We start from the raw sequence: 24838 nt of genomic DNA on the forward strand, positions 1-24838 counted from the left end.
GCTGAAGGGCAGTTGGTGGATGGAGAGTGTTCGACGAGTCACAAGACCCAGGAGTAGCACCAACTTTAGAGATTTTTGAGCCGCGTGTCTCCAAGCATAGGCGGCGGGCCAGTGTGTGTGTGACGATGAGGATGATGATGGTGATGGTGTGTGGGTGAATCAGAGACGTGGATGAGCCTTAGCGGGGTGATGGGGTGGGAGTAGTGGAAGCATTGGTGTCATAGCATCACCGACCCAGAACGTGAATGGCCTCTATACTGTCTGTAAAACAAATGAGTGAACTGGGGCCAAAGTGTATTTTAAATTGTCTTTCAGGCCTTTTAATCGTGTACATTTACGGTTTAGCTTGCTTGCATCCTGCACTTTAAAAAAAATGGTTGGACTGTTTTTTCTTCTAGAATAAGGCCTGTTTCTTATACAATAATTGCAACAAAAAAAGCGTGGGGACCTGGGCACAAACAAATTCTTTATATTGTGTTTTTAGACTTAAGATTCAAGGTCCCTTGAGCATATTATTATTACTATTATTAGAGAAATAAATTAAAATGGCCCCAAATCTTCCTTTTGCTGCAAATCTATTCGAGCGCTGTCAGGCCGGCGTCTACAGACAAAGAGTCAGGGGTTAAACTGGGAGCGAGCAGGACACAAACCAGCAGCCGACCAACAGACAGTGAAATTATAGTATATCATCCGATTTTTATTTGGTTCATAAAGAGACAAAAAGCTTTTTTTTTTTACTGTGAACTGAGCAAGCCCTCCACTCGTCATGGTATAACTAATCCCAATTTAACCCCTGGATTGATTTACATTCATGTGAACGTGATAGAGTATAATTAAGACCGAACAAGTGACAAGACAAGTCAAAACAGTTGCAAGGCTTCATGCAGTGCTACTCATAAGATTCACATTGACTCTACATGTTGTGAGAACTAAATTATTTTAAGCATGTCTAATCGGTGCGGTTATGATTCGCCATGACTCCATTGATCATAAAGTAGTATCCATCTTATTTCAAAAATACAAAAAGCTGTGATCTTCATGTACATGTGTCACATATAGTATCTATGAGAAGCTAATGCGGTTGGCAATATGGCCGCTGTTCTAATCTCCGTGCTGTAGATTTATTTTGACGCTGAATGCACATCTCTAAAATTGCCAATTTTTCGTAAACTGCTACTGACAGAAAGACGTGTGTGACTATAAAGATATGAGCACGTATGAGGCTGAGGAAGCACGGACACTTGTTATGATCGTAACGCCATTCTGGTAGTGCTCACAAGCTTACATGCAGTTAATGGTTGGAGATGATATAGAGGACCAAAAACAATAAATACCTTGTATAAAACATAATTTCATATCAATATATTAAAATACTATTTAAAATAATATCTTAGACAATATTGCAATATGAAATTGACCGATAAATAGTTGCCGACACAGATGAATATATACTGTATATATATATTTTTTAAAGTATCTGTGCCCTTCATAGTTTAGTGTTTTGACTTAAATGATTTGACGTTTCCAGATTTCCCCCAGTCGGTGTAGCAGTACAATCCAGAGAGCAAATACATCTTCTTTTTCCCCCCAACAATAATAACAATGAACTTACAGTACACAGTCCCATAATAAAGATATACATACTGAATACAATATAAATGTCAAGACAGAAAAATAGAAAAATATCAATAGAAATCAAAAGTCAAATACATATCAGAGAAAGTATACAGAGCAAAGTGTACTTATGAGTCTTTGTGGTTCTTGTTGTAGTAGCTGGAGCTTGTATTGGCTCTCATTGTTGGTCTATTGGTGGTGTAACTGTACTTCGGATTTTTTTTTCCCCCCAGTCCCGACACACACACACACACACACACACACACACACACACACACACACACACACACACACACACACACACACACACACACACACACACACACACACACACACAAAGTTACACACATCTGCAAATACAGACCCATGCCATAGCACACATGCCTGCACAGGTGCAGGTGTGTACTAACCCACACCTTCACCCTCACACCTCACACACGCACACACACACACACACACACACACACACACACACACACACACACACACACACACACACACACACACACACACACACAGCTCACATGACCGTGCAGCACTTGCAGGTCTGTTTCTTCTCCTTTTCCTTCTCTCCATCCTCCCCGCCCCCGTTGGCCTTTTCTTCATCCGCCATGCTCCCGTTGGGCGGGGCCTGCTCCTCCGTGGCCGCCTCCCCTCCGGCCTTCCCTTCGCCATCCTCGATCATGACGAACTCGGCCTTGACGTTGCCGTCGACGCCCTCCATCGCCGCACGGGACTCCTGCTCCTCCTCCACGGTTTTGTAGCCCATGAACACCAGGGTGACGGGGTTGTCTGCACTGGCTTGGTCGGGACTGGGACCAAGCAGCTTGGCCTCGATCCCTGTCACCTCTCTCTTGGGGGTCTGACCTGAGCCCAGCACTATTCCATTCTCACCTAGAGGGGGCACCAGAGTGTCATTGAGAGGTGAGGGGAGAGCGAAAGGGAAGGAGGTTGTCAGAGGGGGAAAGTCATAGCGATGAAGAAAGAAAGGAAATATTGTTTTAATGACCTCCGGAGGAGAGGAGCAATTTAATAGAGCAAATGAAGACGCCGTTATTGGCTCGCTTTCTCTTTCCGACATAGGTACCCAGGCTGTGTTGCTATGGTTTCCCGTGTGATCATATGTTGCCATGGGTACTGAACTTACCTCCATTTTCTTTGGCCACACCCTTATTGGCTGGAGGGTCTGTCTCCAGTTCTTCAATCTCTTGCTCCAGCCTGGCTCAGAAACACACACACACACACACACACACACACACACACACACACACACACACACACACACACACACACACACACACACACACACACACACACACACACACTGATTGAAAAAAATCTGCAATTCACTCCATGTCACAGAGACTTATATGTTGCACGTATAGCAACCTTTGAGTAGATGAAAAATATGACCCTTTAATATTTTATATAGCTGAACATGATAGCCTCAGTGTCTTTCCACTATTTGACAATCTAAGGCATTATTAAAATGGACAAAAATACTGACTTATGTATAAACCATACTGATGCTTAGACATGGCACTACAGACTGGAATCAGGTTTCTTTTTGCAAACGCTATGCAAATAAATAAATCACAATAATTTATGGTTTCAATGACCAATTGCTGGATACTCAATTTGAACGACATCACCTGTAAAGCAATGCACAACCCTCACGTGACGCATGCCGACAGTTTTTGACCATGACAAACACATATTTGACTGGTTCACTTGCAGATAAAACAATTGTCTGGACAATTTTTTTTCATTCTGACCTGAGGATGACCTGCTCCAGCAGTTTGGTCTTCACCTCGTCCTCATGCAGACGGTTCTGAGTCTCCTCCTCCGCCGGAGCTCCATCTAACAACCAGCGCTCCCTCAGGGCCTTCGACTGCAAGAGGACATCACAAATACTGACATGTTGTTGAGAATGAACACGGAGGCAAAGCATTAGCTATAAGAGAATGATGATCTTTTTCATTTTGTGGCAAAAAGAAGAAAACATGATGGATGTGTATGAGTGTGTACGACAGCTATATGATGAAAAGAGCATGAGCAGGCCGAGGGCATTTAATAATCATGTTTCCTTCATCAGGAGCAGCGGATGAATTCATTAGCAGAACTTGAATCGCCACAAAATGCGGCACATTCTCAATTGGAAGAGATTAGTGTTATTTTGACAAATCCTTTCGCTAATCTACAACAAATATCTACCAGCGACTGCGTCCAGCGCTCCTCTGCTGACTGCTGCCACTCACTGATTCTGTCACACACTTCAACTGCTGCCAACTGGTTGGTGCCAAGTGGACTGTGGCACGTGGCCAGAAAAAGACCCAAACTATGGGGCACTCCTCCTATAATCAATCGAGCATGGGATTAGAAATCAAGATCAAAGACAAAATAGTTCCAATCCTAAAGTGCATCCGACATCTTTACGGGCGAGTTGAGAGCACCGACTGTGACCTAAATGTACTGATTGTAAACATTTAGTCTCATTATAATTACTGGAAAGGTAATTTTACAAGATAATTAAATACCCCCGTATGTATTATGATGAAGCACGACATGGGAATAAAATGTAGCCTCTGTTCTAAAGTGGATTTTTTCACTTTAATATTCTCTTACCTTCCACTTCCTCATCTCTTCCCCAGTCTGTATATTTCCTCTATCTATTTCCAAACATCCCTGTATCCTTGCCCTTCCACCCCCCCCCCCCATGCACATTCCCTCCTGTAGATAAGCTTGAATCAAAGCAAATACTTGGCATGCTTGGATGAAAATACAACAGTGTGTCTTACTAGCAGCTGTTAGACCGTGCAGCACAATTCAACCCTGCTTGGCCAATACGGAACATTTTTAGAAAAAGCTCTCGCTTTCACTAGTTGGGCTGAAAATCTGGACCTGAGCTTGATGTGAATTCCTCTCCAGTGATGCAACAAGAATTTCTCCAGCAAAAACCCCGTTTTTTTCTTCTTTCTTCTTCCTCTCTGACTCGACGCCCGCCCATTCCTTTTCTCTTGTATGCATCTGTAACCATCATAAAGTTCATGAACTTTGTGGTCTGTGCATGTGATTCTGGGTGAGGTTGTACATGCCAGGGTGCATCTGTTTGTGTGTGTTACAGGGCCTGTTGTTCTGTTTCCACTCTTACTTTCCCCGTTGAGTAACTCAGCTCCAGACATCCAGCTCAGCAGAGCTTTACAGCACACACGCTCTCACGGTGTAACTCAACACTCTTCATACCCGGCATGGTCTCTAGGGCGCTGGATCTTACACTGTTTCCCTTTCTCTCTCTACTCTCTCAATCTTCCTCACTCTCTCGCCCCACCCTACTACCCCAACGCCCGCCATCACGTAATGTACTCACTCATGTTCACGCGCGCACGTACACACACACACACACACACACACACACACACACACACACACACACACACACACACACACACACACACACACACACACCAGTTGTAAAGCCACTGAAGTTATGTCTCTCTCCATTGTTCATTGGAGTAAAAGCTGCTAACGTAGCAGACAAAGGGCGGAACTGTGATACACACACACACACACACACACACACACACACACACACACACACACACACACACACACACACACACACACCTCCAAATGTACTGAGCAGCTGTAGGGAAAAGAGCTTTATAGCTAAATTATTTTAGCATCTTTCCTTCTATATAAATTGTAATCCCAAAATGTCAGTTTCTCCAAAAGTAATTGATTTCATCCCAAGTAATAATAATTATATAATCAACTATTGTCTTCCTTTAAAACTTGTTTAAGAATAGTTCACCATTTTGGGGAAAAAGCTTTCTTGGTGTTAGCTAAATGAGGGCTCCACGGTAAATATACTACAGCCAGGAGATGGTTAGCATAGCTTAGGTTAGCATACACATTGGTAATGGGGAAACAGCTAGCCTGGCTTATGTTATTTCCTTTTGGGGCATTGCTTTACATATGCTCCCCTATAAACCGCACGTTTCACATATTCGAAGCATGTTGTCATGCAGAGGCTGTATTTAAAGAGACTGCCAGCTGCTGCATGCATAATCATAACTGCCATGGCTGCCTAATTAAAAACAGAACTCCTATCAATGCTTTCTGTGTTAACAACATTGCATTAGTTCATCTCGCCATTCCGTCTGCACTGTGAGAGTGTGTGTGTGTGTGTGTGTGTTTGCACATGTGTGTGTATGATCCTGTATTCGTGTGATTTAACAGTGGGGCAGGTACACCCATATAAAAAAGGTGGTGTGTAAATGGAGACATTTATTGGGTTTTCCACATGAAAGCCGCCTCTGGAAAAAGCAATACATGCTGTGGTTTGCACAAAGAGCCTTCTAATGCTCCTGTACAGCATGATTACACTTCCCCTCTGTGTGTATGTGTGTGTATGTGTGTGTGTGTGTGTGTGTGTGTGTGTGTGTGTGTGTGTGTGAGACGAAAGCGGGGTGCGGTGGGTGTAGGAACCCTTTCCTGTTGGTGGGAGTGGGACAAAAATCTGTTTCCTCTGCCAAATCCCTCTGCATTGTCTGAGGCTTTTTGTGTTCTTTCATGAAGCCACACACACACACACACACACACACACACACACACACACACACACACACACACACACACACACACACACACACACACACACACACACACACACACACATACACCTACACACCTACTCACACACACAAAGGCGCAAACTTGGGCAGCGGCACAGGTCACAGGCACTATTGCCACAAACACACGCGTCTGCGCGGGCACACACACGCCGCAACCTTTCACTCGTATCTGTGACCTGCCCAATTGTCTGGGGCTGAAATAGCTTTGATAGTGCTGACACATACACTGACAAAAGCCTTGGCTCTGATGTTATGAGTGTGTATCCACTTGCACGCAGATTTGAATGTGTTTTTTAGGGAGTGTGTGTGTGTGTGTGTATGTGTGTGTGTGTGTGTGTGCGTATAAACCACATGTGAAGGAGCTGCTGGTGTTATCTGCGGTCCATTCTGAACATTCCGTGACAGCAGCGGTCGGGGAGTATTTCACTATGTGGGACTGATAGATTTAAAAGGAGTTGCTGATTTGGTCATTTGGCCGCAGTGTAACACTCACACATTGAGCTCGGTTCAGGCTCTGAAAAGGCATGTAACGGTTCAGGTTACCTCCTGGAAAGAGTTGTATTCATAAATACACTCATCTTATCAGTGTGGGATTGGAGTGTTCTCAGAGGATGTCAAATACGGAGCTGATTGGCCAGTACTCGTTGGCTTCTTCACAGAATTAATGGAGGGTTGGGAGGTTTAATGATTTCAAATCTAATGGATGTTTTCATAAGGATGGCCGGCCTTCTTACATAGTGCTCTCATTTGTAATTACAATGTCCTGATCATGGGAGAAAAATGATGCCATGCACTTTGCCAATGGATGGACGAACATTACAATGTTGATGCGCTGTCATAATTTAACTTCATGCTAAATATGGCTCATTAATTAACAAGAAAATGTAACATTGGCACCTCATATCAAAAAGGTTGCCGGACCCTATACTGCATTTGTACCTAATCCAAACAGGATGGGCTAGAAAAAGAAACTGGTTTGTACAATGTTCACATTTAAATTCCGGGACCCTAGAACGAGGGAAATAACAGCTAAACTGGAAACATGTCTCAAATCCCTGCACCCTCCTTTCAGCACGCGGTGCACAAATCTGGACTCTATGATTGTGTCCTCTGTGGTGATCAAAGCTCAATATGGTGCAACTTTATTGGTCTCAGATCCACAATTTTCCCTGTGAGAACATCCCAGTGTTTAATTGTGTTTGTTGTAAACTGCCTGATTAAAAAAAACACAATGCAAGGTTGCAATAAAGAAGAACATCACAACCCCCCTGACTGGGCTGGAGCTAACAAACTCAGTCACTTCCAAACATTAGCAAACCTGTTTTCACCTGTTTCTTTTTAAAGTTGTATTTTCAAATAAGCAAGCAAAATTATTCTTACAAGTGCAATAGTACAAATAGGCCACATGCAAAAGGTGAGCATGTGTTTGCATGTGGGAGTGGGAGTGTGTGTGTTTGTGTGTGTACCTTGAGATGCTGGAGTTGTCGTCGGTCATCATCCAGCTGCCTCCTCTTGTTTTCAATCTCTGTCTGCCTCTTCCTTTTGTCCTGTTACAGCACACACACACACACACGCACACAAACACGCACCGACACATATCATCATTACTGTGCAAGTGCACAGAACATCAATGTTTATTTGTGTCCTAAATGAAGTATTGGAACTGAAACTGACAGGAAAACATGTCCGCCTGTATTAATGGCAACTTTTGATGACTGAGTACACTATGTGTCAGTTAATGTTTATTGCTAGTGTTTCTGAAAAGAGTGAGAGAGAATGAGCGGAAAGTCGGTGTACAGTTACCGTATATGTGCTGTATGTTTATAGGCACATGTCACAAGTAAATTTTCGGAAAAAATGTCTGAAATTTTGATAAGAATTGAACTGATATTGATTTGTTTTGCGATCCTAACGTTGATATCAGAAGGTGTATTCATCATACTGCATGAAGTACCTGGACGGATATCTCAAAGTGTTGACGTTTCAGCAGATTCAGAATACATTGTTGTGCAATTCTTTTCTAAAACCGCTCACAAAAACAAATTTAAACGTGCATCGGTAACATTGTCTGCCATTGATTCTCAACGGTTTGTGTAGATGTATATCTCAACAAACATAATTACACTGGGCAGAGAATCTATAGATGTTGTTTGTCAGAAAAGACAAAGAGAGAGAGAGAGAGAGAGAGAGAGGGAGAGAGAGAGAGGGAGAGGGAGAGAGGATGAAACTAATAGAGCGAGGGAAGAGAGATGCTGAGAGCCGCTGCATTAGCTCTCCATGTCCTTAATGGTCGAGGGATATGGGATCTAAAAGGTTGAGTCATTAAGGCGGGCGGTCAGATCCTGACAAGCAGCAATGATTTGCTGTTACTACAGCCATCAGTGTGTCCTGACGTGCACTCTCTCTGTGTGCGTGTGTGTGTGTGTGTGTGTATGTGTGTGTGTATACAAGAGAGAGAAAGGACGAGACAGACACAAATAACTTACAGCGATGGCCTGGAGTTTCTCCTCTTGGGACACCTCAGCCATCCTTAAGAAAGAGAGAGAGAGAGAGAGAGAGAGAGAGAGAGAGAGAGAGAGAGAGAGATATTCAACCACATGACCGCTGACATCAGACATGACACACAGTGACAAACAACGTTCCTCGCGTTTGCTCAGCAGCCATTTACCTTCCAGAGGCTTCCCCCGGTGACTGAGGTTAAATATCTGTCTGCTCGCACTAAATCAGTGTCTCTTTCCTGTTAGGGAGAGCCAGGGAAGGCATGCTAATGTGCTAGCAGGGCGCTGCTGGAGATTCCTGCTCTAATGGGTTCCAGATCATGAGCTCCGGGATGTAGGATGGACGGATGCACAGCTGAGGCACTTGTTGCTCTTCTGAGACGGGACAGAGCTATAACAGTGCAGCTCCCTCAAACATCACAAATCTGACATCAAGTTGTATTGTTTTACCTGTAGTTAATAGGTGACTTCATCTCTCGATAAGATGTTTTTATAATAGGAAATTAAATGACATTCCTATATAAAATTAACCAATAATTTATTTACAGGGGTGTTACTTTCATTACAGCTTTGGAGAGGGGTATTTACTGTTGTTTTACTTTTTTTAAACATTTTTTTCTGCCATTTTATATATCAAAAGATAGACCAAAAGATCCATCGATAACTTGAGAATCAAATGCAAAATAATCCTCAATGAGTATAGTTTAAGACACATGGATCATTTGAATCAATGCATGATGACGTTCGTTTTATGAAACATTACTCTTTCAAGCATGGTTGAGATCGTCTTGTTCACTTGATGAAGTTAGTTGAGGGGAACATATGACTCATATAGAACCATTAGGGATGACACATGTTACCTTTACATTGATTTAATTATTTTTGTCATGATAAGAGCCGCTAAACAGTGTGTGACAATAATGTGTGAAGACACTCTTTCCACAGATTGGAGGTGGCTGAGGAAGCACACGAAGCCGCTGCAACATCATACCAGCAGGGCGCCTTTTCCAGCCCAAACTGAATCACTGTATCACAGCACATATGGGGTTTTGAACCCTCTGCACTGGTCCACACCAAACTCTTACGAAACAACTATGACACAACTCCACTACACAGCTCCACACCCACCCTGCAGAGCCAGTAAAATGTGTTAAAACCATTTGATCGTGTCACTCCTCCTGACGAGTGGCCAGGACGCCCACTGTTACTGTGAGTTTGTTTGCATCATTTCACCAAATTAATAATAACAAAGCTCGGATTGTGAACAAATCAATCGAGGACATTATTTCTATCTTGCCCTTGCGACCGCGCAAAAGCATGCAATGCAGCAACAATGGCTCCTCTTAAAACATAAAGAGGCATACATATTTGGTCATGCATGTGAGTCCACACTCTCCAATCACAGGAAGCTGTATGACTCACAAACACCTCCAGGGTTTATTATGGGAGGATGCTTTGTGACATGCTGAATTAATGCACTCATTCAAACCCCCAACTGATCTCTGTTCTTACATCAAAACCACATCACCATCATATGGGGAAAAGGGAAAACCACACACACACACACACCCGCTAGCTGACTGAGCATCTGGATCAGTTCATCGGTGGTATGAAGGAGGCCTGGAACCGCCACCCTGACCCGAGAGAGGTCACCGTGAGCATCAGCTGAGACGAGGCAGAACACAGCTATGACAGGTTTTTATATTATTTTAATGAATAACCGCTGTTGGAAACATCAGTTGTGAAAAATGCAGGGTACCCCCTCATGAAAAAAGAAAACAGTTTATAAATCACATTTTGTTCACGCTACTCAAAAGTGTATTGGTGACAGCAAAATGTCCCAATAAGAGAGTTACGTCTGACACAGAGTAAATGTCACAAGGTTCTTGCATTTTCTTAATTTCTAACTTTTTGTGATTTTTAACACTATTTCATATTAACAGGTTTATCAGTTCACAGACGATTTATTTGCATGTGAATTATACATGAGCAAAAGTCTTCAGTCAACTTAACCTAATATTTCCAAGCTACTAATTTGTCATTGTAATGAAACAAAATTCTGTTCCAAAGCCAATCAGCATCTATGAACATCTAATTGGAGACCATATACATGTTATTTTTCTTCAACCATTTTTAAGAAAATAAGACAAACTTTTAATATCCATTGGTGTTAAATTTAGTCTTGACTCAAAGCAATTATATGAGATATTTGCCTCAACAAAATAGTCAAAAATCAACAAAATGTTCTTTCCTGATTTTGGGAAACGGTGGTTGACTTTAGGGCTGCAACTAACGATTATTTTGATAATCGATTAATCTATGGATACATTTTTCGATGAATTGAAGAAAAACAAACTAAAAACAAACAAGCAATAATTTCCAACCCTTTATTCAAAAACAGAAATGACAGTGCAAATTCACAGTGCAAAACATCTTCAGAAAGTGCACAAACAGGTTGCTCCTTGAACATCCCTGTGCTGTTAATTAAAAAAATCAAATAAAAAAGGACTAACACAAAAATATATGCTTTACATCTGCCAAATGTGAGCCCTTTTTACTGTAGTAATCTCCTTGGAGCAGAGGCTGCATTTAGCATACCCTGCTTTATCAATATGTATGAAATACTGGGACAGTGGTAAGCTGTACTGCTCCTTTCACGTCTGTTTTGACCTACAGCTTCAGGTCCAGCTCCACTTCGTCTCCGCCCTGCATCAAGCTGCGCTGCATATAGAGCGTCCTCTTCCTTAAACTCTTTCATTCGCATCATCTGATCAATATCTGGGCCTCTTATGACCACAAAATCACATTGTTGGCTAAGCCCAACTATGTGATTTGCTTCATTTACTTTGAGTAAAAAAAACAACCTGCAGCCAGATCCACCAGTGTGCCGGTTTAACGTTAACGAGTGACTGGTGAACTGAACCAGACCGGGGGGTGACGGCATGTTTCATCACGTTACGTTTTTTTCCAAGCAAGACTGAACTGTAGCGGAACATGAAGTAACTTTAACGACAATACACAACCCAAACACGTTAGCTAACGTGATAGCAAGCTGACTAGCTTCCATTAAAAACAAGTGGATGAAGACGCTGTAGACATCTTAACGCTGATTGGCCAAGACTCGACACATCAAAGATGTTTTATTGCGAAGATCTCAACCTCAGCTTTTCTCGTGTCTCACTCCAATCTCAGAAACGCTGGCCGGCCAGTTGCTCTGCTCCGCTCTTTTTTTTCCTCGGCGACTTATTGACTGGCGTAATAATCGCGCGACACAACGAATCAATAATGAAATTCGTTGCCAACTCTTTTGATAATCAAACTTTAGCGATTTTATCGATTCGTTGTTGCGGCCCTAGTTGACTTACAAGCTTTTTCCAACGCTATCGCCTGTTTTAGCTGCTATCCCCTGACTAGCTCCACAGATCACAGCATGACTCATCTCCATGAAAATTTTGCAAACTGTATCGCTGATGAGTTTTAGTTAGTTGATCTTGAGTTAAGACTACTTTGTCAAATCAAAAGTGAGATTCAAATTAGGAATTATCTGCTCAAAAAATATGTTTTTTGAGAGTAAAAATCTGACGGCTTTGGTGCTCTGGGATGCCAAAACATAAAACGCTGTATCTCAAAACAATCAACCCTCAACAACAGTGTAAAAACAGCTGTGTGGGTCTGTGAGTTACGATCAAAACTACCCAGCTCGTGCCAAAGTGAACAACAGATGTCCACTGACCAACTGATAGATCAGTGCTCAGATGTTCAATCAAAGCTTGTCCCTCAAACCCATACAGCCCTGCTTCTGTAACCTCTGGCCTACAGCTGTAATGCATCTTTTAAGGTGCATTGGGGGAGAAAGATGTGAACCACCTTGTCGGAACATCACAGGCTCGCGTCTTGCCGCCTCCCTCATAAATTATGGACAAACAATGGGAAAGGAAAGCAGACTCAAAGACAAGCATCTGTGCAGCATGGGTTAGAAGAGTAATTACATTTATGACCGAGAAAAGAAGACATCCAGGGAGCCGCTCACAGACGGGCCAGCAGAAACATATTGAGACAGATACATGTAATATCAACAGCACTGAGGGAGAAAGCCCTCTTCTCTGGCAGTCTGCATACAAATAACAAACTAAAACCAGGGATGTTTCTTGTCAATATCTCAAGGCCGGTGCAGGGCAGGAGAAGTCAGGGGGAAAAAACGGACTAATGACCAGTCCTATTCCTTGTTGAGTGCACTGCTGCTGTAGCATTTCCAGGAACACATTACGTTCCTGCATAGAGCAACCAGCAGCCTCTTCTAATAGCATCACGGTCCTCTGGCACTAGCAGTCACTTTGCACACTCTCCCTATCTGGCCTGAAATGCCCTAAAAGTGACTATCTTCCTGTCCAAGGCGCTCAATGAATGATAATCCTGTTGAGCTTATTTGTTTAGGGAGATCATGATGACCTAAAAGCCAACATGGATTTAAAACTGTCCTCTCTCTAAGCAGTGGTTCTCAAACTTTTTTTGGCACGCCCCACTTTGGAGGAAGAAAAATGTCCATGCCCCACCACCCCAACAAAATTGTGACAAAATGGTCCATGCTGAATATTTTAGCAAGATTTTTTAGCAAGACTCTGAACCCCAGTTGCTCCCCAGGTGCTTCACAGCAGCCCAGTGCTCCTTAACTACTATGATGGGAAAATGCAGAGAATGATTTACCCACTGTTGGATTAATACAGGTTTATAAATAAATAATACCTCTGCATCCCACTAGAGGGGTGCGCCCCACAGTTTGAGAACCACTGCTTTAAAACCTTTTAAGCATGCTTTTCCTTCTGTACATCTTGGTCCCCATGTTCAAGTAGTCGTATGAACCCCCAAATGAGTTCCAATACTTGTGTTATTTTATATGATTTTCTTCAGAATTTTTCAGCGAATTTTTATTTTATTTTCTGCGAAATTACTTGTATACCATATTTTGATCATTACTATGAACATCTAGCATGATTATGAGCCAGATTCACCAAAAATGCCTCCTTGAGTGGTCCCTGAGTTTTTTTAAACGGTATGGTTGAGGGCCTTAACAACAGCCCACATACTAATAAAACACTGTTTTGGAAAGAGTAGGACCTAAAGAATCGGAATCACAATAAAACAAAGCATTGGCCTGTTAGGAAGGAGTTTCAGTCAACAAACCGTGTCGTTCGATTAAAAAATTACTTATTTTATGGCAAACCATTGGCCGATTTGGGCATGCTGGGTAGCAAACTGTTCATCAGCTTCCGCACTTGCTGTATGATGAAACATCCGCGGACCAGGGAGGCCTCAGCACTCAGAAACATCCGCTGGAGAGAAAAAACACCAACCTCTGGCCGTTTTACTACTGATATAAGGTTGATAAGGATATATATATATATATATATATATATATATATATATATATTGCTTTGTTAGACTCCCACAAGCCCATACAGTTACGTGGATGTGTCTGTTAGTGAAATCCAACGTTGTAAGGGATACTTATCACGAGTTTAGTGAAACGTTACGGTTGCTGTGGCAAGTTCACGTAAGTACTTAAACTTAACGGTTACTTTAATTTTCTTTTAAACCATCTATATCTTCTCACAAGGGTTGCTGTATTGTAGCAATTTAAATGAAGTTAATAAACCATGTGGTTGCAGAGATACATTTTCGTTTTTAAAAACAAGATTTTCTTTGTTGCGAAAAATGGGCTCGGGGAACCTGGGGGAGAATGGGGCTGAAAAGCCTATGGTGAGAAGCAATGGTTTTCTGTCCATTTTTTTACAAAAATGAGTGTCCTTGCGGCAACTAAAACATTCAACACAAGGAACCAAGTATGTTACATCCAATCGCACTAATGTGTTCCGAAATGTCGGTTAAGAAACATTGTATTCATTATTTACAGTCTGGAAGTGAAAAGGTCAGCAAGTACACACTGTACTGATCTGTGCATGAGACCAGTCACACCGTGTGACTGCGGGACACATCCATAATGCGTCTCTCTGTCGGTCGCTATAATCTCATATTATTTTAAGAAAACGCCGCGACAATCTGGAGTTGGATTTCTTCTGATCCGGCCTCCCACAATCGCACGCACTCAGATGAGCAGGATTTTTCTCCAGAGCTGGTTTTCTTGGATCTGTGCTTCATCAGTAAACAATGCACAACATCTGAATCGACCCGACACCTACAACGATGCAAACCATGTTAGACGAAGCGACATGAACGAAAACATGAACAAAAATAAACAAGAATATAATCATTTTCACAAGGGGAGTTATTGAAGGACGAGTCTTATGATTTTTGTTATCGTCAATAAATCTCATGGGACCAAAATTGAAACAAAAATGTGATAAAACTATTTTAAACATTAATGAGCCACGCTGTTGCTGTTAACATGTCCCTTTATTACGATAAACCTGGGCATTGTACTTTTAAATCAATCCCAAAAGGCACCATCCTGCTGTCTTAAAAACTCACTATAAAGCACTGAATCCGCTGCTGAAAATAGTCCCCATTAAATCCACAACTTCGAGTAATGTTAACAAAATAACAACAGTGTCCACATGTTTGAGGAATAATTAAAAAAAAGTAAAAAGGTATCTATTAATGACATGTTTTTAAATATTTTGAATCTGTAAATGAAGACAGGCTGAGGATTAGTATTGTTCATGTTTATGGGTTGACTATGGCAAACATATAAAATATGTATTGAAATGTCCGCACACGTGAAGAACTGTTGAAAAGCTTGTTGGCCAATTAGAAACCGTCTGGTTCACCAATCAGAGAACAGAGAGGCGATGACTTGCAGTAACAGGTACATTATGAAGACGAGACAAGAAGCCAAGCAGAAAAAAAAATAATGACATTATTCACTATTCATATCACAAATTACCACAAAAACCTTGAAAATAGCTTCTAGTTATCTACAGTAATAACCTATTTCTACATTTCCCTCCTTGCGAAGATAAATGTGTTCACTCAAGTGTTAATTCATAACAGCAAGACCCCCCCCCCTCCCCAAGGACAAAAGTAATTACTCACGACGTGCTGCGCTATTATTTAAAATCTGGACAAATCCGAGATGTGAACTTGATTTCTAGCTATTCTTGAATTAAAAAAGCAAATACCAGTGTATAAACGGGCAAAGGACACCCGAGTGACGCAACAGTTTTGACAAAATAAACTATACTGCTCACTTACACTAGTCAGGTCACACAGTGCAAAACACTGTGAAAATGGCTCTTGAGCTTAATGAGCCAGACCCGGCATTAGAGAACTATGAGGGTCTAAAAGAGGAAACTAATCTGAAATCTCCTTCACACTCACTGAGTTGGAGTGGCACTTCTTTCTCCTCCTCTCTGCTCCCCACTTCCACCGCTTCCTTCCAGGCCAAAAGAGCACAGGGACAACAACACTCCTCCCTGCCTTTTCTTTTGCCCAGGCCACACATACACACACACACACACACACACACACACACACACACACACACACACACACACACACACACACACACTTGTCTCGGGTAAGCACACACACCACGACTTGTTCCCCATCACACATGCAGCTCCACGTCCTTCTATCTGAGGCGTAACACAAATTCTGCCGAACGTAAACAGTGCACTGTCAATAGAAATTTGAGGAAGTTCGCTGAGGTCACATGTTAGTGTTACGGGGGTCAGAGGGCAAAGCTCTTTCGACCCCCCCAAGAGGTCACCCATAAATAAAGCTCTGTCAGTACAGAGGAGATACATGGTGTGAAACATCCACAGGCGGGATGAGGGGGTCAGGAGGAGATGGCTCTCCTCTCAGTTCCTTACTGTAGTGTTCTATCCTCGGTCAAGCTCCAGAAACGCTGACCGGCAAATAGCGGTTTGTACACGGCCCTCACGTGTAACCCGAACACTAGACATCTTCAAGCCCAAGCTGACAAGCAAACAATCATGCCTGCTTTTGGTGTCGCGGGTGTGTGGAACATGATTCAAATGTCAACCGATCTCTCCTTGAAGGCCTTCATTACGTTGCCCACATAACACGTGACAGTGGTTGTGTAAAGAATGAAGAGGAGAGCTTGAGAGGTCAAATCCGGCCTACTTTGTGAGCTGTGCACACCTGAGAAAACGATGCCTTCAAGTGGCTGTGATTGTCAGACTTTTGGTGTCCGGAAAAGTGACAAGTGATTGGATGAAGCCTCGTAAAGCCCTGTGTTAGATCGGTGTGGGGGAAGGGTGCATCAGACGCTGTTGGACCATATTTATAGTTTAAGTTCTTTATCAGTTCCTTCTAGAAACCCCCCGTCTTGTTCGGCCTCTTTGTAAGTCCCGTCTCTTCTCTTCTTTATTCCTCCGCATGGACTCATCTCATTTCTTCACTTGACCGCACTCAACCTTCATTACTTTCACGACAGTAAACCTTTACGCTTCAAATCTGTTCAGTCTGTTTGCTTGTTAATTTTTATACATCCGGGGAGTCTGCAGCTCTTGTGACACTTTAATCGATCGCTGCGTCTTGATTGCAGCCACCGCACGGAGAGGCATGGCGTCTCTGAGGTCACAGTTAGGTCTGTGTTCGGTTGGGCAACGGGAAGGGGAGACAACCATGACACCTGAGTGGAATAACAGTCGTTTAGCTCCCCGCCTGGTGAACAACCTGTTCTGCTTTACAAGCTGCATCACAACAAAGAGACAACAGAGGCAGAAGTTCCTGCAGCTTCTGGACACGAAAGGAGAAGTTGACATAAATTGAGAGGTAATAACCAGCATGGCTTAAAGGCATGGTTGTGTGGAGCAACATCACAAAGCTGCTAGAAGACAACAAACAAAGGCTCTGAAAAGGTCTATGACCATAATAAAAACAATGCAATGGAGATGGACATACGCATGCTAGCCATACTACAATGTAGAGCTGCAACAATTAGTAGTTAGTCAATTATTCAACTGACTGAAAAGTGCCAACTACTTTGATGAACAATTAAACAGATTATCTTTCAAGCAAAAATGACATATTGTCTAATTTACGGCTTCTTTAATATGCAGACTGTATCCTTTTCTTGTCATGTTTGATAGCAAACACCGTTTCGGGTTTTAGACTGTTGAATAAAACAGCAGTTTGAATTGATTATGGAGATTTCTGACATTTTATAAACACAATTGATTAATGAAGACAATGATTGGAGGATTTATTGCTCAAAATAATTAGTTGCAGCCCTGAGACAAAGGAAGCCAATCAAGTCAGAACAGAGACTTTTATTTTGAAACCAGCTTCTCGTGGCCATCGGAGGAACTCCCCATTACAGCACTTTGCACTCGTGGTTGTCACTTGGTTTAGCAACTAAAACAGTATCTCTACAACATGCCATCTTGACAACAAGGGTTCAGTCTCCCTGCTGCTGCTTCTCACGACACAGCAACACTAGAGCAACTGGATTTATTACAATGCGTGCAACGGCTCAGAAATAACAGAAAACTCTAACCCAAAAGCACGACTCACAAATGGTTGCAAACTGGACAATCTGGCAAAATGTGGGTGGAAATGAGCTGGTTTATATATATATATATATATATATATATATATATATATATATATATATATATATATATATACATACTGGGAGATTAATGAGTGAAATGGGGAACAGTTGAGCAGCCGGGCGAGGAGAGACAGGTGATGGGAATGGCAGGAAATGGGTTTCTGCAAGGCAGGAAGGAGTGGCAGTAGGTGGGAAAGTCCGAGTGGACAGGTAGAGAAACGGCAGAAGAGAGGCCGACATTGAGACAATGTGTCCCTTGTGGAAATGTTCACGCACGCCTTAATTTGAATGCGTACAGGCAATGCAATAAAACATCTTGGGTGAATAAATACCCAATGTCCTGACCATTTTGATAGCACATATTTCAAGAAGCTCAGAGAGTTAAAGCAGCTTAAATAGGTTGGTTGTTCGAAGTATCGATTAGCATCAAAGGTACCTGCTGACAGCATCGCTTTTGTGTTTACAGACTGGTGTCCGGTGTGCTCTCTGGTCAATCAGCTTACTCTATATATCCGGATGGAGGAAGCCTTCGGACCTGCATTACTGGAGCAGCCTCTCAATGTTAACACAGGAACCATTAGGCCAAATAGGGGCCTTCCCTTATGGCAAGATCCCAATTCATACTTAAGACCCTCCAGAGGCTCAGGAATTGCTAACGCTAAGTATGTTTGTCCAATATCACTCTGTCCAATCTCTTCTGGGTACATACAAAATAAAATAAAACTATCCTTCATTTATAAGGGGACAATAGCTTCCATTCATTCTCCTCCTTTTCCCCTTAAACCAGATGTGAATGTGTGTGTGGTGTTAGTTTCAGGTTATCTACAGTCTACTTATCAATAGTGCTCTTGATAGCATCTTTGCAACAACACTGATGACCGTCATATGAGCGCACGGGTGTGCTTAGGGAGGGGTGCATAAGACACACACACACACAGACAGAAATACACACACACACACACACACACACACACACACACACACACACACACACACACACACACACACACACACACAGCACATTTCCCTAGGAGATTAAAATGACTTAGTGGCTAAAAATGACAGTTTATCAGAAGAAAGACCATCTGCTTGGAAGAGAGAGAGAAAAAAACAATCCTCTCTCGCCTTATCTGTCATGACAAAGCAGCAAGGAGGAGGACAGGGAGGAGGGTTGTAATGAGAGACAGTCGGGAAAAAGAAGTTATAAAAAGTGACTATCCAGGAAGAAAAGAGGAGGCAGAGATTAATAGAAAGAGAAAAAAACAAAGGAGGCAGAAAGGCCAAGGCAGATTGCATCGCATTATCAAATCACATCTCGAACATCTGCCCAGATGTTGCTCGTATAAAAGCTTTCACTTCCACTCCCACTTTTACCTTCCACTTCCATCTTTCAGCTCACAACAGTAACCATAAGGGCTTCCGTAAAGCACGTACATACATCTTCCTCGACTATACCACGCTGATGTGATTTCATAACCGCTGCATACCTTGTTTCTTAATGAAAGTAAGGTCATTGAGGATAATTAACAATATCCATCACTGTGGGGCTACTCGCGCGGGTCAGGATGTGAACCCGCGAGAGGCTAATGGTGTTGAACCAACCAGCTCTGCCACTGAAATGCTCGCAAATTGCAGTCATGCATTAAGTGGTTGTAGCGCGATATGCTGAAAGCAAAGTATTAGTTTTGTGTCACTTTTAATGTGGATGTTACCTTTAACCCCCTGGCATTTTCATTAAACATGCATTTACGCTTTTTCTTCTTCTTGGGTGCCGTGGAAACAAGCTGTGAACACAGCACTGTCTTACTTAGCCTTTTACTGAAAGATGATATGATGAACGTATTAGCAAACAGTTGTTTATGGGATGGGTTTGATCACTATCTCCTGAAGGGGAAATGTGAAACTGCTAAATGAGAAAGGCCCCTATGGTAGGATTTTTTGCGTTAACATATCGTCTGTGATGGTTTTCCTCAATCAAACTCACTATTCTGTATTGTCTTAACCTAACTGTATACTATTTTAAGCCAATCCATGACGTTTTTCCTAAACCTTACTTTTTGTTGCCTAAACCTAAATTGTGACTATTTCACGAGCTGCCGGGAGGCTTTGTTGTCCTTCCACACGCATGCAGCAATTTGATTCATTGTTAAGATAAAAATGTGTGTGGGCTGCATGTGTGACTTTACTGTAGTGTACGTGAGCATTAGGTTGTATTTTTGCATTAATATCAGCAACAAAACTGTTGCCTTGCCCGTTGAGCTGTGTTTATCAGGGCAGTTATGGGCCCTTTTTGGCAATGCTTTCACACTTTCACTCCAGTATAGGACCAGTTTCCTTCCAGTTCAGCTCACAGAGGACTTCTGTTGGGGACTTTGACTGTAGTTGGTTGGTAGAAAAGAGGGTCACTTATTCACATTTCACCTCATTTTTCATTGATAGTCCAAGATTAGGATGAATGACCTTCCGGTTGCCAGCCCATTTCCCCTATCTAAATTGATGAACACAGATCCATCCTACTGGGACCAGGAGACAACCACACACACACACACACACACACACACACACACACACACACACACACACACACACACACACACGCACACACGCACACGCACACACACCCACAAACCAACCATCTTTTTTTTCCTTTCAAACAAGCAAAGACAGACTAAATTGCGCACACAAAGCACACAAAACCTGACGCACAAAAATGTGGCTGTCCAGACTCATAATGCAGCACGATGATTGGCTGGACAAGACAAGTGCTGTCAGCTCTATGCGGCCAGTCGCTGACACAACACAGAGCGGCCGCCCGGATATAGACCCTGGGCTCACACAGCCGGGGGTCTATACAGGGGACAGAACAGACAACAAACAGGGTGCAGAGTCGTGTCGCTTATCTTATAATCTCTCCTTAATGTACTTTGTTTATTGACTCTTGATCAGAAATGTGGTCCTCTCTTGTGCTTTTCTTCCGCCAGATTTCTAAAAAGTAAACACAGGCCAGAATACTGACAGTGGTGAACACTTTTATTTCTAATCATTTCATCAAAACACATTCCTTGCATTTGTGACATTGCAAACTGAGATGCTTTGCTTGAATTCACCTCAGATGGAACTGTCATGACAGAAGAGTCACTCAAACAGGTGTCAGTGTAGCTAAGAAGACTAAAACAACGAGTTGGTGTCAGAAATGCAATGGGTGTGTTACGTTTGCAGACTCCATCATCGTGAACACAGCGGTGTGTGTCAACAAGGACGTTTGTACACAACGGTGACGTCTGTTCACAGGCTAAACACCAAGGGGACAAAACAATGGACAGAACACACACACAAACAAAAACACACACTTTTTGTCTGATGTCACCTGCTGTGATCAAACACTATCACGAAAGCGGAGTAAAACAATTTAGGAGTCGGTCCAAATGATATTGTTCTATTCATGGACTGGAATAGAAACCGAAAGATCACACACACGCACGCACGCACACACGCACACGCACACACACACACACACACACACACACACACACACACACACACACACACACACACACACACACACACAGGAAAATGTGATACTCTGGGAGGACAGAGGGGCCAAACTCTATCACCAGTGGCAACATGAGCTGGAATGAATTTGAGCTAAATGGGGGATGCACACTCTCATTCTCTGCTATCCTAAAAAATAACACACAGAAGAAAACGCCCGCCTGGTCCACTGCACAGTGTAAATTCCAAACAGGAGTATGTAATGGCCAAGGTTTTTTCTGCTCACGAGCGCCATGTTGGAGCAGGCTGCTCACATCACAACACACACCCCGTTACTCTCCTCCACAGCCCGCGGGCCGGTCAGCATCCCTCAGCCCGCGCAGCGACGGCCGTGCGCGGGGCTGAGAAATGCACCGTCGAGGCACAAAAAAACAGACATCCTGAACGCCTCTGCTCCCCTCGCCACACAGATCGATACAACATGATGCATTACCAAAGGACTCGCGTCAACATGTCGTCCCGTTACACCTGTTTGGCCTGGCTGTGTCACGGCTCTAAAGTGCAGTACAGTGAAGCGGCCCTCTTGGGCATCGAATAGGGCTTTTGACGTGACATGATCATGCAGCTTCTTCTTTTTTTCTTCTTCTATTTTTTACCCGCAAACCAGCGCGTGACTTTATTGTGAGCTCGTGTTATCTCGAATTTGCATTCATGTCTCTTGAAGGATGCTGCGCCTCTCGTGATTACATAGTTGTTACCTCATATTACAGTGCAGCGGCCGTGTTTACAGATAGGAATTTCACCAGTGCAGAATGACACCAGCAATAGTGTCCTTGTTTATTCACACATACACACACACACACACACACACACACACACACACACACACACACACACACACACACACACACACACCTCGTCTCCATCCCTCCGTCCCGCTCTGCCATGCCTCCAGCCCGAGCTAAAAGGATGCTGCCGGGGCTGGAGGCTTAAATATTGCGCCGCTGCACAAGCCACCAAAAAGCAGGTCATCTTCAGGAAAACACTGTAAATCACGACTTACTCAGTTGCAGATCCCTTTCCCTTCCCGCCACGGGCGTCTTCCAAAACAGGCTGTTTATTTCTGAGCGTCAATTCGGAATACGCTAACACCCCTTCCTCTCTCCCCCTCCTCCTCCTCCTCCTTCTCCTCCTCCTCCTTCTCCTCCTCCTCCTCCTCTTTCTCCTCTTCTTCTTCTTCTTCTGGCTGGCACCCCTTCTGCTATTGCTGAGGTGATGCCGTGGGCAGCGTGAGCGCGCAGCCCGACAATAATAAGACCCCAATGATTTCCTCTCGAGCGAAAAGGACGCACAGCGCACTCGGCTCTGCCCTAAGTGGATTTCTCATGGGCGGTGGGGCGTCGCCTGTAGCAGGTTGTAGTGTAGTTAGTGTATGGGTGAGAGAGAGAGAGAGGTATGTGAAGGGGAGTGGGAGAGGGGAAAGGATACGCCTCCCTCCCTTGTGGAGATAAGGGGGGCCCTGGCTGCGCGCGTTGACTGAGATATAGGTCCTCCTCTCCAAACTTGGGCCCCCCGCTGGCTCTCCTCCAGCCTTATCATATGACGACCAAGGAACCAGGCGGTCTGCTTCAGGGCTGCAGAAGAGGAGTGTATACGTGCAGCCGAGAATTTGGATCAAATCCAGCTCTCCTACTGAAGGAGAAAGGACCATTCCCCCCGCTGTTCTGCCCCACTTCTCCATCTAGCGGTGGAACGGCTCCGTATCAAGACTTCTCCAGGCGGGTCTTCATTCTGTTACATAAATAACATCAGGCTAAGGTCTTTACAGTGATTGGGAGCGGGGATTATTCCATTATTTATTTTTATTTGTATGTTCTTAAATCGAGTCAGAAATACACTAAATTAATGACCGTGCTATAACAAACATATTTCCACTCTTTTGGAGCCGCCTACTATCGTCTGACCCAAATTATTCTGTCACATCTGCATCCAGACAAAATATGTTGCACCTGCACTCAACGTCCAGCAGGTGGTGGTCGTGCTCCAGACATGTTCCCTCGTCATTGTTCTGCTAATTCATTGATAATGGGCAGACCAAGAAATAGTTTACATTTTTTACATCCAAGAAGACTTTCTTACATGTGTACAATGGCACGAAGGTAGAATTTACTGTCGGAGTGTTGTATTAGACTACATTAGTTATAGATCATAAAACTAAGTCTATATAAGGGACAGAATGAACATTATGTCACACATTTGTGTGTTAGTAATCTTCATTATATGGGGTTCTGTCATATACATGACATATCAATTCCATGTGGTTGATGTAGGTTTGTCCCTGCAAATATTGAAAATGTATTTATGTCTCAGGTACATTTTCCTATTAAGTTCATAATTAATGAATAATAAAGCCTACACAAACCTGGGTTAGTCTTTCATATTTAAAATGTATTGCTAAGTAAGCAAAGTTAGAGTCAAAACATTTGAAGTTTTATTTGTTGAGAGTTTAACATTAAAATACTAAGCTAATCTTCTTTGATGGGATTGTGGCAGCGGGTTTCATCAGATCTGTGTCATAAGATTTTCAGTTCAGATCAAATGCTGCACAAAATAAATCACGTAAAATAAGAAACACTGTTCCAACATAACATAATGTGTTCATGCAGGACCCCATCTCTCATACGAGGAGGCTGTCTAAGGATAATATGTTTCAAGGGCCTTTAGGAGCACTGGCTCCACTGGCTTCCTGTAAGATCGAGAATCATATTTAAAATCCTTCTCCTTACCTACAAAGCCTTAACTGGTGATGCACCATCATATCTTAAGGACCTTATAGTGCCATATTACCCCATGAGAGCATTATGCTCACTGAATGCAGGGTTACTTGTGGTTCCCAGAATCTTAAAAAGTAGGTTGGGGGCTAGAGCTTTCAGTTATCGGGCTCCTCTTCTGTGGAATCAGCTTCCACTTTCAGTCCGGGGGGCAGGCACGGTCACCTCATTTAAGAGTAGACTTAAGACTTTCCTCTTTGATGGCGCTTATAGTTAGGGCTGTTTCAGGCT

General features: G+C 43.0%; 1 protein-coding gene across 1 annotated transcript; it reads right to left on the reverse strand.

The window, feature by feature from the left end:
• Positions 1 to 687: 687 nt before the first annotated feature.
• On the reverse strand, positions 688 to 22929 carry palm1b (paralemmin 1b). Its single transcript, XM_079231576.1, has 6 exons — positions 22840 to 22929; positions 8735 to 8777; positions 7715 to 7795; positions 3390 to 3505; positions 2762 to 2832; positions 688 to 2508 (listed from the first exon to the last, which is right to left on the reverse strand). Exons 2-6 carry the CDS (start codon positions 8774 to 8776, stop codon positions 2135 to 2137), a joined length of 684 nt encoding a protein of 227 aa, XP_079087702.1. The 5' UTR covers position 8777; positions 22840 to 22929; the 3' UTR covers positions 688 to 2134.
• Between the last annotated feature and the right edge of the window lie 1909 nt (positions 22930 to 24838).

This window comes from Taurulus bubalis (genome assembly GCF_910589615.1).
Source record: "Taurulus bubalis genome assembly, chromosome: 1".
Lineage (NCBI taxonomy): Eukaryota > Metazoa > Chordata > Actinopteri > Perciformes > Cottidae > Taurulus > Taurulus bubalis.